The sequence below is a fragment of the Marmota flaviventris genome, chromosome X (genome assembly GCF_047511675.1).
Source record: "Marmota flaviventris isolate mMarFla1 chromosome X, mMarFla1.hap1, whole genome shotgun sequence".
NCBI lineage: Eukaryota > Metazoa > Chordata > Mammalia > Rodentia > Sciuridae > Marmota > Marmota flaviventris.
In genome coordinates, this window is record NC_092518.1 from 45792051 (window position 1) to 45815034 (window position 22984).

General features: G+C 38.4%; 1 protein-coding gene across 2 annotated transcripts in view; it reads right to left on the reverse strand.

The window, feature by feature from the left end:
• Nucleotides 1–22984, reverse strand: part of Phf8 (PHD finger protein 8) — an 83276-nt gene that overhangs the window by 24715 nt on the left and 35577 nt on the right. Inside the window, exons 9-18 of one of the 2 annotated variants that reach the window (XM_027950180.2) lie at nt 21415–21502; nt 20971–21077; nt 19168–19259; nt 15573–15662; nt 13448–13750; nt 12587–12690; nt 6854–7032; nt 6315–6400; nt 5482–5615; nt 4587–4900 (exon numbers count right to left, since the gene is read on the reverse strand). In XM_027950180.2, the coding sequence (XP_027805981.1) occupies nt 4587–4900; nt 5482–5615; nt 6315–6400; nt 6854–7032; nt 12587–12690; nt 13448–13750; nt 15573–15662; nt 19168–19259; nt 20971–21077; nt 21415–21502 (1497 nt within the window). The remainder of the gene's footprint in view (nt 1–4586; nt 4901–5481; nt 5616–6314; nt 6401–6853; nt 7033–12586; nt 12691–13447; nt 13751–15572; nt 15663–19167; nt 19260–20970; nt 21078–21414; nt 21503–22984) is intronic. The other variant, XM_071606836.1, reaches the window with a different exon arrangement.

Sequence of the window (22984 nt, forward strand, 5' to 3'; positions counted from 1 at the left end):
TTCAAAAGCAATTTTCCCTGGCATATTGTTTTTACTCAGTTAGGTATTTTTCCCCTTACAACTACAGAGAAATCCTTAGCAATATATGAAGACAAACAAACAAAAGCTAAAAATCCTGCAATAGTGCCTCCCACCAGAGCAAGACCAAGTGGTAAATCTGTTTTAAACTGAATTAGGTTCTGGTGGGACAAGAAGCTTGCTGACAGAGCATACAAAGTTGCAAAAATATCATCCCCCTGTGTTTAAAAAGGAGAGAGAGGGAGGGAGGGAGGGAGGGAGGGAGGGAGAGAAGGACTAGGAATATAGGTTAGTGGTAGAGATTGCCTAGCATGCACAAGGCCCTGGGGTTTAATTCCCAGCACAAAAAAGAAAGAAAGAAAGAAAAAGACTGATAAAGACAAGGCCCTGGATCCAATTTTAATTTGATGAAGTTGACACCTACTTTAATCAAATGTTTTCAGGAATTCACATCTGGGCCAGCTACCTGGGAAGCTGAGGCAGGAGGATTGCAAGTTTGAGACCAGCACTAAGACCCTATCTCAAAATTAAAAAAACAAAACAAAAACAAATGGAGGAAGGTGGCTGGGAATGCAACACAGTGGTAAAATGCCCCTGGGTTCAATTCCAAGAACCTTAAAAAAAAAATCCACATCTGGAAGTAAAAAACTAGAGTCCATGCTTTAAGGCTATAGATGATCTGCTGACTGTGATGCTGGGTGTAAATGCCAATGGACTCTAATTGGGCAAGGATTATTATTAGGAATGCCGTTATCTGGGCCAGTGTTTTGGCTTTAAATTCATATAATATTTTGAGGGATTTACCTTAACTTATTTTCCCCTTTTTTTGTAGGGGGTGGGAGGGACTGGGGGATTGAACCCAGGAGTGCTTTACCACTGAGCTACATCCCCAGCCCTTTTAATTTTTTTTTATTTTGACACAGGGCCTCTCTAAGTTGCTTAGGGTCTTGCTAAATTGCTGAGGCTAGCCTTGAACATCCAATCCTTCTGTCAGTCTCCTGTGTTGCTAGAATTACAAGCATATGCCACCACACCTTGCCCCTAACTTCTTTTTTTTATAATCCCTGTGTTTTTAAGTACTTTTTAGTTGTAGATGGACAAAATACCTTTATTTATTTACCTTTATGTGGTGCTGAGGATTGAACCCAGTGCCTCACCCATGCTACACAAATGCTCTACCACTGAGCCACAACCCCAGCCCCAATCCCTACATTTTTGTTCATAAATATTCAGGACATGAGATTTTTCAGGAATGTATACAACCCATTAGATTAGAAAGGAATCCGGTGAAAGATGTCTGTCTTCATAAATTCATTTACACATTCCATGCAAACCTAATTTAAAGATCCTAAAAGGATTGTTCATGGAATTTGATGATGAGCTGATTTCTAAAAATTCATCTATAATAGAATAAAGCTCATTAACAGTCAAAAATTCTGGAAACATTAAAAAAAACCCTAAGGAGATCTCTCTTTAACTGCTTTTGCCATGTAGCTGGACAAAGTAGGGGAAAAGAGAAACAGAAGCTGAGTGAACTATTTGTTCTTCTGAGGACTGGTTAAACCAGGTCCAGATATCTTAGTTGTACTTTGATGCAACTGGCTGTTGAAGGTAGGGTGGGCCAGTGGAACTTAGCATGTCTCTAAGACCAATTATACTTTAGCCTATAGATAATGGGCTTGCTGAGCATCTGTACTCTCAGGTCCAAAGCAAGTTCTGGAGAGCAGGTTTGCTTCACCAGAAACAAAGACCTACAGTAAGTAAACTATATCGTATTGCCACTGGACTAGACAGATTAATTTTATGGAACAGAATAATAATAATAATAATATCTAACACACTGTGCTTATGATGTGTTGGGCAATGTTTTATATATATATTCATTCCTCACAACAATCTACAAAGTAGCTACTGTTAAAGTACTATTACCACAAAAGGCTAAGAAGTTAGCTTGCTTTCCTAAACTCACATAGCTATCAAGGCACAGAACTGGAACTAGAAAATTAAATACACACATATATGAGAAATCAGTTTATGACAAAGGTGGACTTTAAATCATGGGGCTAATGATGAGCTAGTTAACAATGCAGTGGGGGGAGATAAATAAATATTCACGTGAAACAAAATTAAGCTAAAGTCTTACCTTCCACAATGCACAAAGCTTAACTTCAGATAAAGAACTAAAAGCTTTAACTCCTACACAAGTTTTAGGTAAAAATATAAAAAGGGCTTCTTAATGAAAACACAAATATAAAAACTATAAAAATAGCACAGTGTGTTAGAATCTTCTACATGCTAAAAATATTATACATAAAATTAAAATATAATAGACTGAAATATTTTTTCTGTAATTTAAAGAGCTGAGAAAGAGCATTCTGGGGGAAGAACCAGCCTGTACAATGGTTCTGACACAGTGGCTGGGTTAACAGTTATTTAATAAATGACAGGAAGTATAATGTAGATGGAGAGGAGCAGGAAATGGAGAGAGATGGGGGAGGGGGAGGGGGGGAAGGTAGCAGCAGATCATGCAGAACTTTGAAGGCAATAGTTAGAAGTTAGGTTTCCATTATAAAGTGATATGGGAAACCACAAGAGGTTTTAAGAAGAGTGACAGGTTAGCCCTCATGCTTTAAGGAGGTCACTTGACTATGGTATAGAGATCAGATCAGAAGTAAGGCAATGAAATAGGAGTCTGGAACTGCTTCAGTAGTTCAGAATACTGATGGCCCCAGAACCAGTTTCACCCCGCTCCTTACTTCTACCCTTCCTTCTTCTCCCTATTGAAGCTTAATCATATGGAAGTCTGTGTAGACATGAGAAAAAATACATGATGCTCCTCTCTAACAAAAAAAATCAACATATCCATAACATATGTTGGAGCAAAAAATATTCCAACAAATCTAGAACACGTACAGAACTCTTACAAATCAATAAGAAAAAAATTCCAGTAGGAAAAATAGGTGAAAGATTGAATAGATAATTCACAGAAAAGGAATAAAGAAACAACAAACATCTAAAACAACATCTTTTCCCATGGAATTCAAAAAGCTGATAATATCTCCACTGCTAGGGAAGGCTGTGGAGAAACAGGTTATTTCTCATACACTGCTCAATATGCTGGCCCCAGTGAAGGACAGCTTTGCACTATCTATTAATATTTATCTTGTATATAACCTTTAACCCAGCAGGTCTGTCTACCCTGGACAAATATTAACTGGCACATGGGTGCAAAGAAATATTATCAAATATTTTCATTGCACCATTTGTTAGTAACAAAAATAAACTTAAAAACAAACCTAAATGTCAACTTCAAATGAATAATTAAATATATGATGTACATCTGTGTTATAAAATACTATACAGCAAGGAGATATGTACATATCAATGAAGTAGATCTCTATGTACTAATGGGGGAAAATATCCAAGCAAATTGCAGAAACACACAGAGTAAATAAGTACACTTCTAACTATATTATGTCTATATAGAGTGTGAACATGAATGAGAGGAAGGGTATACATCAAACTGGGCTTAGAGAGGAAGAATGTTAGTTATAAGGAAGTTATGATTTCTCTGCTTTGTTTTAATCTTGGTCAATGAACACTGACCATATTTTATAGTTTTTAAAAAATAATATTAAAACAAAACCCACACAATGTTATCTGCATTATACAAACAAGTACATTGTAGTCCTCAAAAAAGCTTAGCTTCAAAATACTCATTTGTAAATGTAAAAAGTCCACGGAAAAGGCCTAGTTATCCCTCCGTAGCCACATGGAACTGGTCTCAAGAACCACCCCTCAACCAAAATCCCAGGATGCTCAGTCCCTAATATAAAATAGCACAGCATTTGTATATATCTATGTACATTCTTCTGTATATTTTAAATCATATCTAGATTACCTGTAATATTTAATACAATGTAAATGCTAAATAAAATAGTTGTTATACTATCTGTACATATTCAGTAGAGATGTAATTTCTTTTTCCAAAGATTTTTTGGGGGTGCTGGAGATTGAAATCAGGGGTACTCAGCCACTGAGCCACATCCCCTGCCCTGTTTTGTATTTTATTTAGAGACAGGGTGTCACTGAGTTGCTTAGTGCCTCGCCATTGCAGATTTTTGAAGATTTTTAATACACTGTTAGTTGAATCTGCAATTGTGGAACCCACAGATATGAAGGACTGATTGTGTATACCTTTGCAAGTGATGAACTGGCCAACACAAAACATAAATACAGGTAGTAGAAGAAAAATAAGAGGGAAACAAAGTTACCAGAATGAAAATTGGACAGTACTAAAAATAGACAATAGCTAATTATAAAAGCAACCATTTTTTGAGAACTTCTCTCCAGCGAGACACTGGTGGTTCAGGTACTCTGTGCAAGCATAATCTCTAATTCTTACATCAACCTTTGAGATATCCTCCCATTTTACAGAATAAGAAAACATGACTCAGAGAAACTAAGTATCAGGCTTAATGTAACATCTTTGCTCAACAGGCTATTATCTCTTGGGACTGGATGAGAGACTGATGCTGGCTTGGACCCATGTGCTTAGCTGCCCTTACTATACTCTGCATCCTTGAAGCATGCTCCCAAACTGTCCTGTTCATCCAGACTGGCATTCTCCTCCTCTTCCTCGCTCTCGGTTCTCCAATATGCAGGACGCTTGATGGGCCGCTTCCCTGGGGTGCGCTGAGAAGCAGGACTGCTAGACACTGTGCCCAGACCACTGCTGGAACTCCCACTGCTTCTGTCCTGACCTCCTGTCCACCAGGCCTGCAGGCTAGAGGTAGCCGGTGAAGAAGATGAGGACTGCAGGTTGGCCATGCACAGCATGCCCTGGATGGCCTCCTGAGTGCTGGGGGAGGCTGGAGCCTCGCTGCAAGGGAAAGAGGAGAAATGCTAAGGAAGTTTCTCTAGCTATCAGAAGAAACCAGTTATCAGAATAGTCAGGGAAGAGGGACATCAGCTGTGGGGATCAAGGTGGGATGAAGGAGAGAACCATCCAAGGTGAAAAACTAGGAATCAAGGTAATGGATCAAGACAGTAACAAAGACTGTTTTCCTGAAAAGCCAGTCCTTCTAGCCTCAAATCTCTCTCCACAGACAGCAAGCAAGACGGCAAAAAGGGGGCACTCCACCTTCCCTGTTCAACAATGCTGCATTTTTTCCTTTTTTAAAAGTTATCCTTCTCTGACTCTTTTGGCCTCTCTTCCAACTTCCAAAGAGCACAGAACTGATGCCCCTTTGAAGTCTATCCACCCTATCACTGGTCAGATCTGAAGTTCCTTGGGACAGGTTTCATGTCTACTTTTATTCTTTCAGCCTAAATGCTCTGGATAATTCTTTGTCCATTTAAATGGATCAATAAATATATGATAATTAGTTGCCTAGCTCCTTGGATGGGAGAGGGTAATGCTGTCTCATTTCCTGGAAATGGGAGATCAAAGACAGTACTCACGTGAGGGCAGCATAGTCAGGTCCCCCCACCTGCCTGCTGGCCTTAAGTAGATCAAGAATTCCACCAGCTCCACTCCCATTCCCAAGCTTGCCTTCAACCCCTTCCACCATGTCCTCATCTGTTGTATAGTCCTCCTGTTGGGGGGAGAGAGCACATCAACTCAGCTGCCCAGGGTTGGTCTGCTGAGGCCCCAATACAAGATGGACAGTTTGACTCCTAATATCTTCTGAGCACCAAGTGTAGACAAAGTACTAAGCAAAGTATTTATTCTTTCATCCTAATCTCTAAAACATCTTTGTGAAGCAGTATACCTTCTATTTTACAAATAGGGAAAACGGTCTAGTAAAGTAAAATGATTTGTGCAAGTTGCATCAGATAACTTTTTGCTATATCACATTGCATTTTATTCTCTTTTGTGTTACAGGGTTTTTAAATTTTTCAACTAAACTGTAATATTCCTTTACATGCTGCACAGTATACAATCTTTTACTTAATAAATATTTCAAGAATTGTAGCTGGAACAGTGGTGCATGCCTGTAATCCCAGCAGCCTGGGAGACTGAGGAAGGAGGATTGAGAGTTCAAAGCCAGCCTCAGCAAAAAGTGAGATGTTAAGCACCTCAGTGAGACACTGTCTCTGAGTAAAATACAAAATAAGGCTGGAGATGTGGCTCAGTGGTCGGGTGCCCCTGAGTTTAATCCCCAGCACCCTATCCCCCCCAAAATAATTGAATGCATAGGATATCTTTGCCCCCTTTTCAACTAAAATGATAATCTGTCTTCTGTCTCTGTGACCAGAATGAACACAAGACCAGACACAGGGCAGGCACCTACCTCAATGTCAAACTCAACTTCTCCTGGTTCACGAACTCGGTTGGGGTCAGAGCATGGCTTAGCACGGGGCAACTTCCGGGGAAATTCTAAAAAGCAATGGAATATACTTATCATGAAACTAAGATTAGCATCCAAGATAAAAAATCAGAAGAAAGAAAATAAGACTAAATTTCTTGGAGGCTAAGGCAGGAGGATCGCAAGTTCAAAGCCAGTCTCAGAAACAGTGAGCACTAAGTGACTCAGTGAGACCCTGACTCTAAATAAAATATAAAACAGGGCTGAGGATGTGGCTCAGTGGCCTAGTGCCCCTGAGTTCAATCCCTGGTTACCCCCCCCCCCCCCCACACACACACACAAAGAAAGAAACGTGAGGAATTAACTGAAAATTAAACCTCTAAAGGAAAGAAAATGATGGAGAACTACACAGCCTGGTAAATCAGAATGCCAACAAGCTCAGGCCTAAGGTTTTGAGTTTATCAAGGGAGCCAAAAACAAATGTAAAATGGGTAGGACAAGAAAGAGAAAAAACAGATACCCACTTGATCTTATTATCAGGGTAGCCTTCTCTTTTCCCAATCTCTCATCAATCTGCAATTCATCATCTGAATCCAAGTCAAATTCATCCTCCATCACCTGTTCAGCCACCAGCCTTGCCTTGTCCGCCTTCTTGGCAATTTTGGCTCTCCGAGATTTGGATAAACTCTTCACCCTCTTAGTACTAGAGAGAAAGGGAAAGAGAATATAAAAAGAGTCATGTAACGGGGCAGGGATGGGGGTGTGGCTCAATGGTAGAATGTATGCTTGGTGTGTGCAATCCTCAGCACCAAAAAAAAAAAAAAAAATTAAGGTAGTAATTCTCCCCAAATTGATCTATAAATTCAATGCAGTCCCTATCAAAATTCAACCAGCTGTTCTGTAAATGACAAAATAATAGTACATAGACATGCAAAGGATTTAAAGTAGCCAACACTATTTTGAAAAGAATAAAGATCCGAGAACTGACTCTACCCGATTTCAAAATTATAACCTAAAAAGTTATAGCAATCAAGGGAGTGTAATACTGGAACAAGAACCGACTATTAAAAAGTTTAGTGGAAAAGAATAGAAAGTCCAGAAAAAACTCTTAAATTTATGGTCAGCTGATTTTGACAATGGTATTAAGGCAATTCAGTGTGGGATGATTCTTGCAACAAAGAGTGCTATGACAACTGGATATTCAGATGCAAAGAAATTAATGAGCACCCTTACCTCACATTATACAGAAAGGTTAACTCAAAATGCATCACAGATCTAAATATAAAAGCTAAAACTATAAAACTCATAGAAGGAAACAGAGGAAAATGTTTTTGTGACCTGGAATTAGGTAAAAATAAATTTTTTTGTGCTTCAAACAAAACCATTAAGAAAATGAAAAGTAAGGCTGGGCATGGTGGCATATGCCTGAAGCCTAATTCTTTGGGAGGCTGAGGGCAGGAAGATCTTTTGAGGCCAGGAATTTAGGACAAGACTGGGCAACATACCAAGATCCTGTCTCAAAACAAAACAAGAACAAAAGAAAACAAAAAGTCAAGCCACAAATTGGAAAGAATTTAAAGATTATTTATCAGGTAAAGGAACTGTACACAGAATATTTAAAGAACTCTTAGAATTTAGTAGTAAGACAAGTCAAGGCAAACAAAAGCCAGGCAAGACAGTGTACACCTGCAATCCTAGTAGCTCAGGAGACTAAGGCAGGAGGATCACAAGTTCAAAGCCAGCTTCAGCAACTTAGTAAGACCTTGTTTCTAAATAAAATATTTAAAAAGGGCTCAGGATGAGGCTCAGTGATTAAGCGCCCCTGGGTTCAACCCTCAGTACAAAAAAAAAAAAAAAAAAAAAAGCAAGCAAAAAATATAAATAGACATTTCTCCAAAGGTAATATGTACAAATGGCCATAATCATACAAGATACTTGACATCAGTGGTCATTAGGAAAATGCAAATCAAAACCATCCTGACACTGGTGACAACCTAGAAGACATTCTCCTAAGTGAAGCAAACCAAACATGGAATGAAAAATACTGCATGATCTCACTTAAAAGTGAAATCTGAAAAAGTCAAATTCATAGAAGCAAAGAGTAAAATAGTTAGTATTAGGGGTAAAATAAGGTAGGAGAGACATTGGTCAAAATTTCACTTATGTAGGATGAATAAGTTCTAGAGATTTACTATACAGCAAAATGACTCTAATCAATTCTACTATACTAGGTACTTAAAATTTCCTAAAATATTTGTATTCTTAATACAAATACACATATATACACAGAGATGGAAAGTATGTGAGGTGATGGAAGTATTAATTAGTTTGATATTTCAGAATGAGGATGTATATCAAAAACATCATACTGTAAACCTTAAGTATATATAATTTTGAAGGATGTGTATGTAGCACAGTGGTAGAGCACTTACCTAGCTAGCATGTGCCAGGTCCTAGGTTTGATCCCCAAGACCACAGAAAAAAAAATATATATATACACAAACACACACAATTTACATATTTTTTAAAAACACAATGAGGTACCCCCTTTATACCCACCAGAATAGCTATAATCAAAAAGGCAAGCAATAACAAGTGGTGGTCAGTATGTTCAGAAACTCATGATTACTAGTGGAAATTAAAATGGTACAGACACTTTAGAATAATGTTGGATAGTTTTTTAAAAAGCTAAACATGGAGTTATCATATGATCTAACAATTTTACTTCTAAGTAAGAAGCAAAAGTATATGTCCACACAAAAACTTGAACATGAATGCTTAGAACATCATTCATTATTCAGAATAGCTCCAAAGTTGAAGCAATCCAAAAGACTATTAACTTGTGAATGGATAAATGAAAGTGGTATATCTATACAACACAATACTATTCAACAATAAAAAGGAACCAACTAATGAAACATGCTAAATCATTGATGAATATGAAAAAGATCATGCCCTGAAAGAAGCCATGTTACTTGATTTCATTATGTGAAATATCCACAAAAACAAATTTATAGACAGAAAGAAAATCAGCAGTTGCTAGACACTGTATGAAAATGAGTGCCTATGGTCATAAGGAATCTTTTGAGCATGAAAAAGATGTTCTAAAATTGGATTCTGGGGTTTACAATTTAGTTGAGTGGTACAGTGCATGCCTAGCATGTGTGAATGCTAGGTGCAATCCCCATCACCAAACAAAAAACTGGATTGTGGTGATGGATGCATGATTCTATAAATTTACTAAAATTCATTTAATTGTATACTTGGAACAGGTCAGGTTTTTTTTAGATGGACACAATACCTTTATTTTATTTGTTTTTATTTTTATATGGTGCCAGGAATCAAACCCAGTGCCTTGTGCATGTTAGGCAAGCACTTTACCACTGAGCCACAACCCCAGCCCCTGAAAGTTAGTTTTATGGTATATAAATTATACCTCAAAAGATCCCACTCATAAGAAGAACCTAAAAAGTTTATTTCATAAAAGTTGATAATGGAGTAGTGGTTGGTTACCAGAGACCAGGGAGAAAATGAGAAAGGGGAAAATAAAGAAGTCAATCAATGGGTACATAATTATTGGTTGAGAAGATGAATAAGTTCTGACATTCTACAGCATGGCAGGGTGACTATACCTAATAGAAACACATTATAATCTTAAAATAGTTAAAAAGAGGAACTTGTATGCATCATAATGAAATAATTACTCAGGCTGGGGATATAGTTCAGTGGAAACCTCCCCTATCCCACATTCAAGCCCTTGTACAAAAAAAAATTAAAAAGTAAATAATTGGGCTGGGTCTGTACCTCAGTGGCAGAGCGTTTGCCTAGTATGTGTGAGGCACTAGGTGTTAATCCTTAGTACTGCATAAAGAACTAAACAAATAAAGGCATGCTGTCCACATATAACTAAAAAAAAGTAAATAATTATTCTGGATTGACAACTACCTAGTGTATTATGAATCAAAGCATCACAGCGTACCTCATAAATATGTTACAAAAAGTATGTCTATCAAAAATACATATCTATGAAGGAAATGGAAAAAAATTCAAAAATGGCTTCAGCAATCCTGTTACATATGGTAAACAATATTAAACAATTTTTAAAAAGAAAACAAGTTTCTGATAAATCAGTGTATTCACACATTCATCTAATACTCATTTTTGTTGAAGTATCTTTCAGAGAACTGACCTATTAAATTGACCTATTTTCTATCTGATACACTTGTTGGAAGATAAAATGAGTTAGTGCATGACAAGTACCCAATGGTGGCTACTAGTACAATTAAGCTGTTTGGGCCTCAGTTATCACTTAAGTAAAATGGGTATAACAATACCTTGATGGTTGTTTTGAGGACTAAATAAAATGTAAATAGCTAAGATAGAGTTTGATACAACACAGATGCTCAATAAATGTTATCCATACCCTGATCTTTTAACTTCAAATTATGAAAAATTTCAAACACATACAAAAATAAAAATATACAGTGAACTCCCATCTAGTACCTAGCTAAATTTCAACAAGTGTGAACATACAGCGAATCTTGTTTCATCTACACCTCATTCCCTGCAAAACACTGAATTTGAAGAAAAGCCCAAACATATTATCATTATGATCTGTAAATATTTCTACACCTTGACACTCTATTCACTTAATGATAGCTTCTGACAGCTGCAGCAGGTAAGAGAAGCAGCATAAGAGAAAGACTGGTGGGGAAGGGGGAATATCTCTCAGTATTCTCAATGGCCATTATAAACTGAAGTTTTAGGGCTCTCAATTTTTTCCTCTCCAGGAAACCTACCAGGAATTCTGAACAAAGGTAATGCTCAAAATTTTCTGTAATCTTATTCTTCAGTAACTCAGTTTTCACACCCCAAGAACAGTTGTGCTTTCAGAATCTTCTCTACCCTTACTCCATTTTCTTATTTTCCAGTCACACAGAACTACTACACACTACACTCTCCCTTGAGATTTAAAGTGAGCCTTTTTCTACAAAAAGGCTATTAAAGTATCATCATTGTGTCTCTACATTATTCATACTCTGTACTTGACTCTTGACTTTGCTGTCTGTAGTGTTCTGAGTATCCAGGTGATAGCCCTTACTGCCCTCCCCTACCTCTGCTTCCCTACATATTTCAGGGTTTAAATATGAACTACTTAGCTTTTGGCCATACCCACATCATCATCATTACCTTTGATCTCATCATTTTATCAGCACTTTGATAAGAACTACCATTTATTAAGCATCTACTATGTGCCAGGTACCATAATAAGAATTTTACACATATTGTGTTATTTAATCCCCCAATAATCCTAAAGCAAGCTTCATATGTAGAACAGATAAAATGACAACACTAAGATGCAGAAAGATGAATTGAATTACCAAAGTGTCACAGTAAATATAGTGTCATAGTTGGGATTTAAACAAAGGACTACATGTGTGCATACATGACTTTTTAAAAAATAAAATGGAACTATTCTTATACATTATTTTGTAACCTAATTTTTTTCACTTGAGAATATATCTTGAAGCGGGGCACAACTGGCCAGCAGGCCCCAAGGCTGAACTCTCTGTAGTCCCAACTACTTGGGAGGCTAACACAGAAGCACCCCTTAAGCACGGGAGTTCAAGAAGACCCTGGACAACATAGAAAAACCCCATCTCAAAAAATAGATAGATAGATAGATATATCTATATACTTATAGATATATGGATATATCTTGGTCATCTTTCTGTGTCAATGGATATTAAAAATGTCCCATTTTTTTCAAACAACTACATGGTATTCCATTCTGTAAGACATATCATAATTTATATATCTAACATTCACTGATGAATATTTGACCATTTCTAATTATTACTACAAATAGTGATGCAGTTGAGCAGTGAACATTTCTCTTTACACATTTGTGCAAAGATTTCTATAAACAAAATTCCAAAAATCAAATCACAAGTCAAAAGGTATATAAAACACTAATGCTTCTGACCAATAAAATACTTTTTTTTCAGCCAGTGGTTCCATCCCACTGACTTACTGAAATTCTAGATTTATATAAGCATTTTCTCAGAATTGCCAATTAGATTCCTACCCACCATGATTCTCTAATATAAGCAATGATACATGATAACATCTGGGTATTGCCCTAAGTACAGCCCTCCCCCACCCTTGTCAAACCCCTGGATCCCAATTCCACTCCCTGTCTTAGTGGCATATTGCCACTGACATCCCAAAAACTGTTTTTCTTTTTTCCACCTCACCTGCCATTAGCCATCAATAGGGCTAGCGGGCTCTCATTCCCATCAAGGTCCATGTCTGGTGAGTCATCATCTGAGTCATTCAAGCAGGTACCAGTGATGTTGAACTGCAGGAGGAGGAGGCTCAGTTGTCTCCTGTCTGAGACTCCGAGGTGAATGAAGATGGCCAGTTCCCTCTGGTTTCACTGGTTGAGTTCACTGTCAAAACCCCCTGAACCTTCTACTATATCTCCCCACCACCACCCAATAATCACAAGAATAGGATGTTGAGAATGTATGGCTCAGGGGAAATCTACCAATCTTGTAAAACATGTTCCCTAAAAAAAAAAAAAGAGAGGGGCATCTTCACATGCCCATGGAGGGCACTATAATCTTGATGCAAGGTGGACCCCTGGGGGATGGCTTTTCTCAAGGACCTGTTCAAGACTCCAATCTGACACACAATGTTCTAAAATTTCATTTCAATCCCAGCATTTCAAGATTCAGCTCAAATGTCATATTTTTTTTTAGAAAAGAGCTCCTGATCACCTCTCCTACTAAGACAGACTCAACCCACCTCTGTCTCTCAGGGTCCCACACATACCCTTCATTGTAGCATCCACAACACTTCATTGCATTCATTTGTTTTAATGCCTATCTTTCTCACCAACCTATCAGTCTCTTGAGAGTTACATCCACAGCACCTATCACAGTGCCCAGCATAGAAAAGGTCTCAATAAATGCTTGTTAAATAAGTGGGACTGGTAGCCAAACACTAGGGGTCCTAAGGGAAGTGGGAGCAAGACAGGATAGTCTGTCCTTTTGAAACTCTGCTCTTCCAAGGGACCCAAAAGGGTTGGGCTGAACCCATGGGCCAGCACCCACCTTTGCTTTCTGGGAAGAGCCTGTCTTCAGTGTCTGATGATTGTATGGGTCCATGAGATTATAGCTCAACTGGCCAGCAGGCCCCAAGGCTGAACTCTCCTTGCCCTTTCGCTCTGCCTTCTTGAAGAGTTCCTTGGGCTTCAGGACTTTCTTCTTTGGAACACTTTTGGAGGGCAGTGACAGCCTGGACATGGACACTGAAGTGGAATGGGCTGGCCTGGTTAAGGGAATGGAGCCGGCTGGGAAGATCCTCTGCAGCCCAAAGATATTGCTCGTCTTCCCAACGTTCTGTTGGAAGATGTCCTACAAGAGTGTTAGTACATGAGGGGGTTAGAGCTTACTCAAGGGTTCTCTATGCTAAGAGCAGAGGTCTGTTCCCGGCACTCGCAGTACTGCCATGGAAGTAGCTTACAAATGCTCCACATATGCACACCCTAGTTTTTACACAAGTCATCAAGAATTTATTGGGTGGCATTTCTTTGCCCAGCCATTGACAAATAAGGAGAAGACGAGCAAAAGAAAGGTCCAGCACTATTGTCAAAATTGGAGAGAAACAACTCCAAGAGTAGCTGACATACAACAGAAAATAATCAACTATTAAACTGTGTGATTCAAATTTTTAGGACTATAGGATTTGAGAGGAGGAGAGAGGTTTCAAACCTAATTTTGCTACTAGCTAGCTATGTGACTCAGGAAAGTTACCTGACTACCCTGAAGTTCTGTTTGCTCAGTTCTAAAATTAAGGGACTAGACTGGACAGGAGGTTTACAAATATTTCTGGGATTCTTTAGAGCTTTTGGGGAGAAGCTCTAGGGACTGAAGGTAGGTGGAAAACAGATGAGAAGAACAAATAGAGCCCTAAGCCTCCCACCTTCATCTTAATCAAAGCAGCTGTGCTTTGACTCATTGTATACACAGGGCTTGCACAAAAGATTTCATTTGAAAAGAAGATTCTGTTACTTTAAAACATTTGAAAGCCAATGGACCAGATTGCTCTAAGTTCTCTTTCAACCAGTCCAAAGTATACTGTGTGTCCAAGATTGACTTGAGTGGGAAGAGCCGGAGAAAAGGTAGGCCTTATCTAAATCCTGAAGGATTTTAACACTTGGAGTGAAAGAAAATGAGGTAGGAGGTGGATACTGTGGACACACTTGTGCTGGGGATTGAAACACTGCAAGCAGTGAGGCTAGAAGTCCAACTTCTAGTAGCTCACTTGACCACCCTTAAGCACAGATGCATGCCCTGAGTGCTAAAATGGAACTTTACTGCTCCTGAGCTAAAAAGACAGTTTAAATATCCTCAAGTCCAATTCTCTTCTGGTGTCTCTGCTACTTCACCAGCCCACACTGAGTTCTCTCTGCTACAAAGTCTATTAATAACAACAGCTCACATTTATTGAGTACTTACTCTGCCAGGCACTGTGTGAAGGAGCTCTACATATATTAGCTATTAATTGTACCAAAGTTCTGAAAGGTTGGTAAAGTTGGTCCTCATTTTAAAGATGGAGAAACTAGGCTCTGAAAGGCTTTCAAGTGACACAGCAGGAACTAGAAACCCAGGTTTCTCTGAGTCTCTTACCACTATACCTTACTGCCTCGTAGTATATGCCACCTGTTGAAACATGGCTTTGTAATCATCTTCAACCCGAGAGAACTGTCATTTTGTAGAATGCAGAGACTGAGTCAAAATATTAATAATAACAACAACTATAACTACCACTACCACCACCCACCACCAGAATTTGAGCATCTACTATGTGCCAAGCACTATACTAAATGCTCAAACCTTATTTATTCCTACTAACAATACTCGATTGGGTACAATTATCCTCATTTTAAAGATGTTCAGGAAACTGAGGCTTGGAGAGGTTAATTTTGTTCAGGATCTTCTTCTTAACTAGGAGTTCTTTGTTGGACAGGCCCTGCATTATTCATGTATATTAAGAGCCTTGCCCAATGCATTACATATATTTGAAGCACATAATAATTGCCTTAATGACTGACTTGACCCCTTGGTGGGGTCTTTCCAACCCTTCCCTTGGGCTTTATGCCAACTACAAAGTCCTGACCTGACACTTGAGTCTCGAGCCCTTCCCAAATGCCTTCCCTCCCCCAATGTTTCTTACTTCAACAAGGCGGATCTCCCTAGCCAGATCTTTAATGAGCTGTACGGTCCGCACCGTATCCGGGATCTCATCTTCATGGTCTGGCAGAGCCTGTCAAACAAGAGGCATGAGAAATAGACCCACACACAAATGGCTCATTTGTTGTAATTTTCAACAAACCAGCCAAGGCAATTCAATTGAGAAAGGGTACTCTTTTTTCTAAAAACTGGTACTGGACCAATTAGATTTCCACACATTAACAAAAACTCAGTTCACTTCTTACACTCCCCTTCCATCCCATATGTAATGGATCACAGACCTAAATGTAAAACCTAAAACTATAAACCCTTTAGAATAGAGGAGAATATCTTTGTGGCCTTTGGCTAGGCAAAGATTTCTTAAGACACAACTAGCATGAACCAGAAAAGAAAAACATGATCATTTGGATTTATCAAAAATAACCTTGAGGGCCTGAAGTTGTGGATCAGCAATAGAGTGCTCACCTATCACGTGCGAGGCACTGGGTTCGATCCTCAGTACCACGTTAAAATAAACAAAATAAAGGTATTGTGTCCAACTACAACTAAAAAATAAAAATAAAAAATAACCTTGAGATTGGGCACAGTGGCGCATGACTAATAATCCCCAACAGCTCAGGAGGCTGAGGCAGAAGGATCAAGAGTTTAAAGCCAGCCTCAGCAAAAGAGAGGTGCTAAGCAACTCAGTGAGACCCTGTCTCTAAATAAAATACAAAATAGGGCTGAGGATGTAGCTCAGTGGTTGATTGCCCCTGAGTTCAATCCCTGGTACCCCCCACCTCAAAAAAAAAAAAAAAACCTTGGGGCTGAGGATGTCATTTAGTGATTGAGCAGTTGTCTAGCTAACACAAGACCCTGGGTTCAATCCCCAGGACATGTGCCCCCCCACCAAAAAGAATTTGTATTTGAAAAACTTCTAGTACTGGGAGACAAGACACAGACTGAAAGAAAATGTTTGTAAAACATATATCTGATAAAGGACAGTATCGAGAAAGGGATTCAGTTGTGGGCTTGGGTCACAGACCTTATAAAGCCAAGGACTTTAATCTTAAGATCAATGGGAACAAGCAATCCCCTCCACTTGGGAGGACAGAACTCAGTGCTCACTGCACACCTACAGGCCCAAGGCAAGTGCAACAGCTACCCAGGGTGATACCTGATAGTTGTTTACTTTAGTACTGGGAATTAAACCCAGGGATGCTCTAACACTGAACTACATCCCCCAGCCCTTTTTTTATTTTTTGAGACAGGGCTCATTAAGTTGCCCAGGATGGCCTCAAACTTGCAATCCTTTTGCCTCAGCCTCATGAGTACCTGGGATTACAGGAGAATGCCAATGTGTACCATCTTTATGATGATTGCAAAGTTTTCCCTTGTGATTTCTTCCACCACTTTTCACTTCACTTCTGTAATCCAGAGGACTGACTTTGACAAATTTCTCAGCATTTCCTTCTTGTTTCTCATGGTCTTATTCTTTTCCCCCTTTTTGTAATATATCTAGAATTATTTAGGTGGCTGGGAACCCAAGTGACCCAGCTGGATAATCTTTAATGGCTCCTTCTCCCCCAGACCAGGGACTCTGGAAATGTGAGGGAAGAAATGCCTCCTATGAAAGTCACCTGGCTTTCACAAAAGACTTCTTCTTGAGAGTGGGTTCTTCAGAACTGCATCCTACTCTCCCCCAACCCCGTTTGGTGATGCTGCTCAGGGCCATTACTTGGTCCCCAGGTCCATTCTGACTCAGGGCTTGAATGCTTAAGGATTCACCCACCCACTTCCCTTTTGCTATTCCTAGGACAGAATCACTCTAAAGTTTACTTCAGGGAAGGGATCAGAGGTGAAATTAAAGGTAGCCATGCCTGAAGAGTGCATAGAAGCAGAATCACAGTCTAAGGCCCAGGTATAGGTGAATTCAGGGAGTAAGAGAAGGCCCTAAACATAAAGTCTAAAAATATCTGTGGGGAAGTCTGGCAAGAGAAAATGGAGAGATTGTGCAGGTTAAGCCCACAATGGATAAAAGGTACCCTTTAAGTCACTGTATGAAAGGGAAGAAGTTGGTAGAATATTTGAAGCCTAAATATGTACTGTTATTTATTCTAATTTTTGTATTTCTTAAAGTCGGTTGTTTAAAAATTTTGAAAATGTAGTCAATTCACATGGTTCAAAAATCTCGTGTGCGTATATGCACATGTGCATATATATATATACATATATATGTATGGCCTCACTCCTACCTTGTCTCTGACATCAGCCCCATAATCCCTACACAACAGGTAACCACTTTCTTAGTTTCTGAATTATTCCAGATTGTATCTTCAGGCAAATATGAGTATACACAAAAACAATTATTGTTTCCGTCCTTGAACATATTAAAGATAGCATACTATACATACAATTCTGCATCTTTACTTGACAAATTCTGGAAATCAGTACATAGAGAGTTTCTTATTCTCTTTTATACCTACTTAGTACTCAGTTGGGTAGATAGATATTGATACATTTCTAAAATACCATTTTGGCAGCGTGTATCAAGAGCCTTATATTTTTTCATAGACTTCAATCTAGTAATTGATCTTCCAGGAATCTATTCTGAAGGAACAATTAAGAGACAAGGCAGGAGGCTGTAGCTCAGATAGAGCGCCTGCCTCGCATGTGTGAGGCACTGGGTTCAATCCTCAGCACCACATAAAAATAAATAAATATATTATGCCCATCTACAACTGAAAAATATTTTTTAAAAAATAGATAAGTGGGGGGAGATGAGGGACTAAGACTGATGCATATAGATATTCATTGTATGATTTTCTGTGACTACATTCCTCCAAATAAATAAAAAGGAAGCAACAATAAACAAGTGATTAGGTAAAGATGGTATGCCCTCGTAAAAGAATATAATGTAACTATTAAAGAATAAAATTTAGGGCTGGGGATGTGGCTCAAGCGGTAGCTCGCTCTCCTGGCACGCGTGCGGCCCGGGTTCAATCCTCAGCACCACATACAAAACAAAGATGTTGTGTCCGCCGAAAACTAAAAATTAAACATTAAAAAATTCTCTCTCTCTCTCTCTCTCTCTCTCTCTCTTTAAAAAAAAAGAATAAAATTTAAACTACTAATGTTTATGGATAACTCTGGAATAACACAGGAAAATTAAGGTATTCCAACAGACTCTCATACAAAATTGAGTATACAATGCAATAGCAATTATTTTTTAAAAATACACAAAAAAGACCAGAAGGAGCCTGGTATGGTGATACATGCCTGTAATCCCAGTTACGTGAGAGACCAAAACAGGAGGACTGAAAGTTAAGGTCAGCCTGGGCAACACAGTAAGACCCCATCTCAAAAATAAATAAAATTGGCTGGGGATATAGCTTAGTAATAGAGTACCCTTGGGTTCAACTCACAGTACCATAAATAAATAAAGTAATTCAAGGAATCCTAGTCCAGAATTCTATTCTATATCCAGGAGCCTACAAGCCTCTTGTCTTTTTTCTATCTCACCAAAGTATCTATCTATACAAAGCCAGTCCCTACAGAGTGCAGAACTCCTGAGGAGGTATAGAAATAGAAATATTTACTTCTTTCCTTGTCCAGGCTCTAAAAGCCAAGTTCAGGGCTTTGCCACCATGGACCAGGTAGGAGGCAGGGTGTCTCCTGTTCTCTCGCAAACCTAAAGGGGGAAAGAAGAATGTAATATCAACAAAACTCATGCAGGGAAGTGAAGAACTGTTACCTTTGTTCAGGAACCAGAAAAATGCTCAGGGTTCTGAGCTCAACTCAAGATCTCAGTTATTCTAACAGTATTCACTTGCTGAGAACCCACTTACTTACAGGCTAGGCACTTAACATCTATTATCTTATTTAATCCTTATATCCACCCTGCAAGCCAGGAATTATTATCTTCTTTTTACAGTTTAGGAAACTGAAACTCAATGAAGGATGTATATATGTGATAAATACTAGAGCCAAGACTTAAACCATGTCTATTTGTTTCTGGGGCTGTGATCCTACCATTGCATTACTCTGCCTCTTAGGTCTCAAAATGAGAACACTTGGGAGGACCATAATTACTACAGATTTAAAGAATCATCAGTGTAGAAGATGGATTATCTGTGTTTTACCTTTCTTCAGGATAGGCTTTAATTAAAAAAAAAAAAAAAACAGATTTAAGGGCTGGGGTTATGGCTCAGTGGTAGAGTGCTCGCCTAGCGCATGTGAGGCCCTAGGTTCGATCCTCAGCACCACATAAAAATAAATAAATAGAAACAAGGGTATTGTGTACAACTAAAATAAATAAATATTTAAAAAATAAAACAGGTTTAAGCTCTATAAAGGATTTCTACAAAAACAAGCTCTTCAGGATAGGTAATAAGTAGGCAGTATTCCTGATTGAACACTTAAGTCAGAGTCTATCCAGGTGGTAGAATATGGTTTTAAGGTACTGAGTAGGAAACTGTACTCATTGGGCTCTTAGGTCCTTTGTAACTCTGAAATACTGATTCCTCCTAGCCAAGTCACCTTAAAAAAATAATAAGTCTCAGGCTGGAACAAGGGACTCATTCTATTTCAGAACAAACTAAGAAAGAGGAAACCAGTTAAGTTGGCATCCATCTGGGCTGATACCCAGGAATCAACATGATGCCAGGATGGTCAGTACTCGAAAACACATCCAGGAAACTCCTTGACAAATCCAAACTGTGCTTCTGACCTTAACTAGCAGGAAATAGTGATAATTTCACTGTGATCCAATTTTTTCAGCTATATTTGGTAAACAACAACAACAACAAAAGATTTAAGCTGAGCGTGGTGGTGGAGCAGAAGGCTGAGGCAGAAGGATTGTGAGTTCAAAGTCTACCTCAGCAAAAGTGAGTTGCTAAGCAACTCAGTGCAACCCTGTCTCTAAATAAAATACAAAATAGGGCTGGATATGTGGTTCAGTGGTTGAGTGCCTCTGAGCTCAATTCCTGGTACCAAAAATTTAAAAAAATATATTTAAATCCATGCTCTGCCATACCTTATGCTGAATTAAAAAAAAAAAATCTCCAAAGATACACTGTATGATTTCATTTATATAGTATTCTTGAAATGATAAAATTGTAGAGATGGAAAATATCAGTTTTCAGAAATTATGGATAGTGCAGGGGAAGAAAGTGGGTGATAGTCTAAAGGGATATTATTAGAAACATTTTTAAAGTAGCAATTTATTGCTTTTTACATTTTTTTGTTTACATTTAAGGTGTACAACATGATGTTTTGATATACATAGTGAGGTCTTTGTGGTGATAGAATACCACTGTATCTAATCTTAGGTGATAGTTATTCATATTCTCTCTCTCTCTAGGGAGCAGGGCAAAAGGAAGAGCTGGCAAAGGGCTCCATACCTCGAAATATATCCAGAATGTGCTTTCCCACATACCAACAGATGGTCTCAAAGTTGGGGAACTTGAAAAGATCTGCTGTGCTTAGCCTCTTCTCAATCTCATAGGCTCTGGAAAGAGGAGACATAACAATTACAAGGATCCATTTACTGAGCACATGCTATGAACCAGGTATTATTCTGGATGCCATGTATCTATCTCTGATTCGCACAATAAATCCATAAAACCTTGAATTATACAGTAGAAAACTTTAGCCTCAAAAGTTATATGACTTACCCAAAGTCACATAACTACTAAGTGAGGAAAAGATATTTTCTCAAGCTGAACATTATCAGGAACCAGAATCCATTCTTTCTGATTGTCCTGCCTCTTATTATGCGGTGCTGCTCACTTTATGGAAGAGCCCAAGAATTCTGGTGGATAGGAATGACCAACTTCAGGACTTACTTGAGCTGCATTTCAATGTTAAGGCTGTGTAAAAAATTCCCACCAAAGGCAAGGCAGTCCACAGGGGTAAGAACAGCATGGATCCAACCTGCAGAGTTAACAAGGCAAAAATCATAGCTGGCAGAAGACATTTCTTCCTCCTGACATCTCTACTGCTTGCTCAGTTTAATCTCAACTCCTTAAGAACAGTTGGCCTAAGAGTGACTCAGAACATTCTTAGTTCTTCTATCATTTCAATACCCAACCTGGCCTAGTCTGCCATCGCTATAATCCTGAACTGAATCAACCTATGAGGTTAAACAACTTCTACTTGCCTCCTTCCCCACTACAAAAAATCTTACTCTTGTTTCACCACTCTCTCATCTCTAAGGATATCACCTCCTTGCCATAATGCCTCCTTTTAACTCTACCCAGAAAAAAACAAAAATAACTTTTGTGCTATACAGACCTGGGTTCAAATTCGGAAATTTCCTGGCTAAATATCTATTTTACAGGTTGGTTGTGAAGCATGCACCCATTTAGAACACAATTTCCATGTGGCCCTTTTCTTCCTGAAACCTTGTGATTTTTGTTCTTAAATCTTTTCCATATTTATTTCCCCTTCTCCCTCTATTCCATCATACTAATGCCTTGGTTCAGATCCCTCATTGTTTCTCATCTTGGATATTGCAACAACCTCCAAACTGGCTCCTCTACATTCACAGTTCTCTAGGTGTGGTCCAGGTCATTCTTGGACTCCCTGAGACTACTTCAGAGAATATGAGACCAAAACCCTTCCCTTAAACTGCCAAAATGCAAATACTAGTAGACTGTGATAAGCTATAAATATATAATGTTAATAACTAGACCAACCACTAAAAATAACTATAGCAAATAAAATTTGAGAGGTCCAGAAGAGTCAAAACAATCTTGAAAAAAAAGTTGGAGAATTAAAAATTCCCAATTTCAAAACTTACTACAAATGTATAATTGAAACAGTGTTACTGTCGCAAGGATACAAATCAATGTAACAGAATTCAAGGTCCAGAAATAAATCCGTATATCTGTATCAACTGATTTTTGATAGAGGTGTCAAGATAATTCATTGGAAGAAAAAAATTTTCAAATGGTCTTAGACAACAGGGTATTCTACATGGAAAATAATGAAATTGAATGCTTTTCTCATACCATATATAAAAATTAACTCAAAATTAATAAAGTATCTAAATATAAGAACAAGAGAACTATAAAACATACGGAAGAAAAACAGAGGCATAAATCTTCAACAGTTCTGCAGATAGACATCAAAAGCATAAGCAAAGAAAAATAGATTGACTGGGCATCAAAATTCATGACTTTTTTGCTTCCCAGGATACTACTAGGAAAGTGAAAAGACAATTTCCAAGAATGAAAGAAAATATTCTCAAATAAAGTAACTGATAAAGGTCCAGTATCCAAAATGTATAAAGAATTCTTACAGCTCAATAATACAAAGACAACCAAATCACAGAACGGGCAAAGGATTTGAATAGACATTTTGGAAAAAAAAAAAAAAGATATACAAACATCCAACAAACACATGGAAAGATGT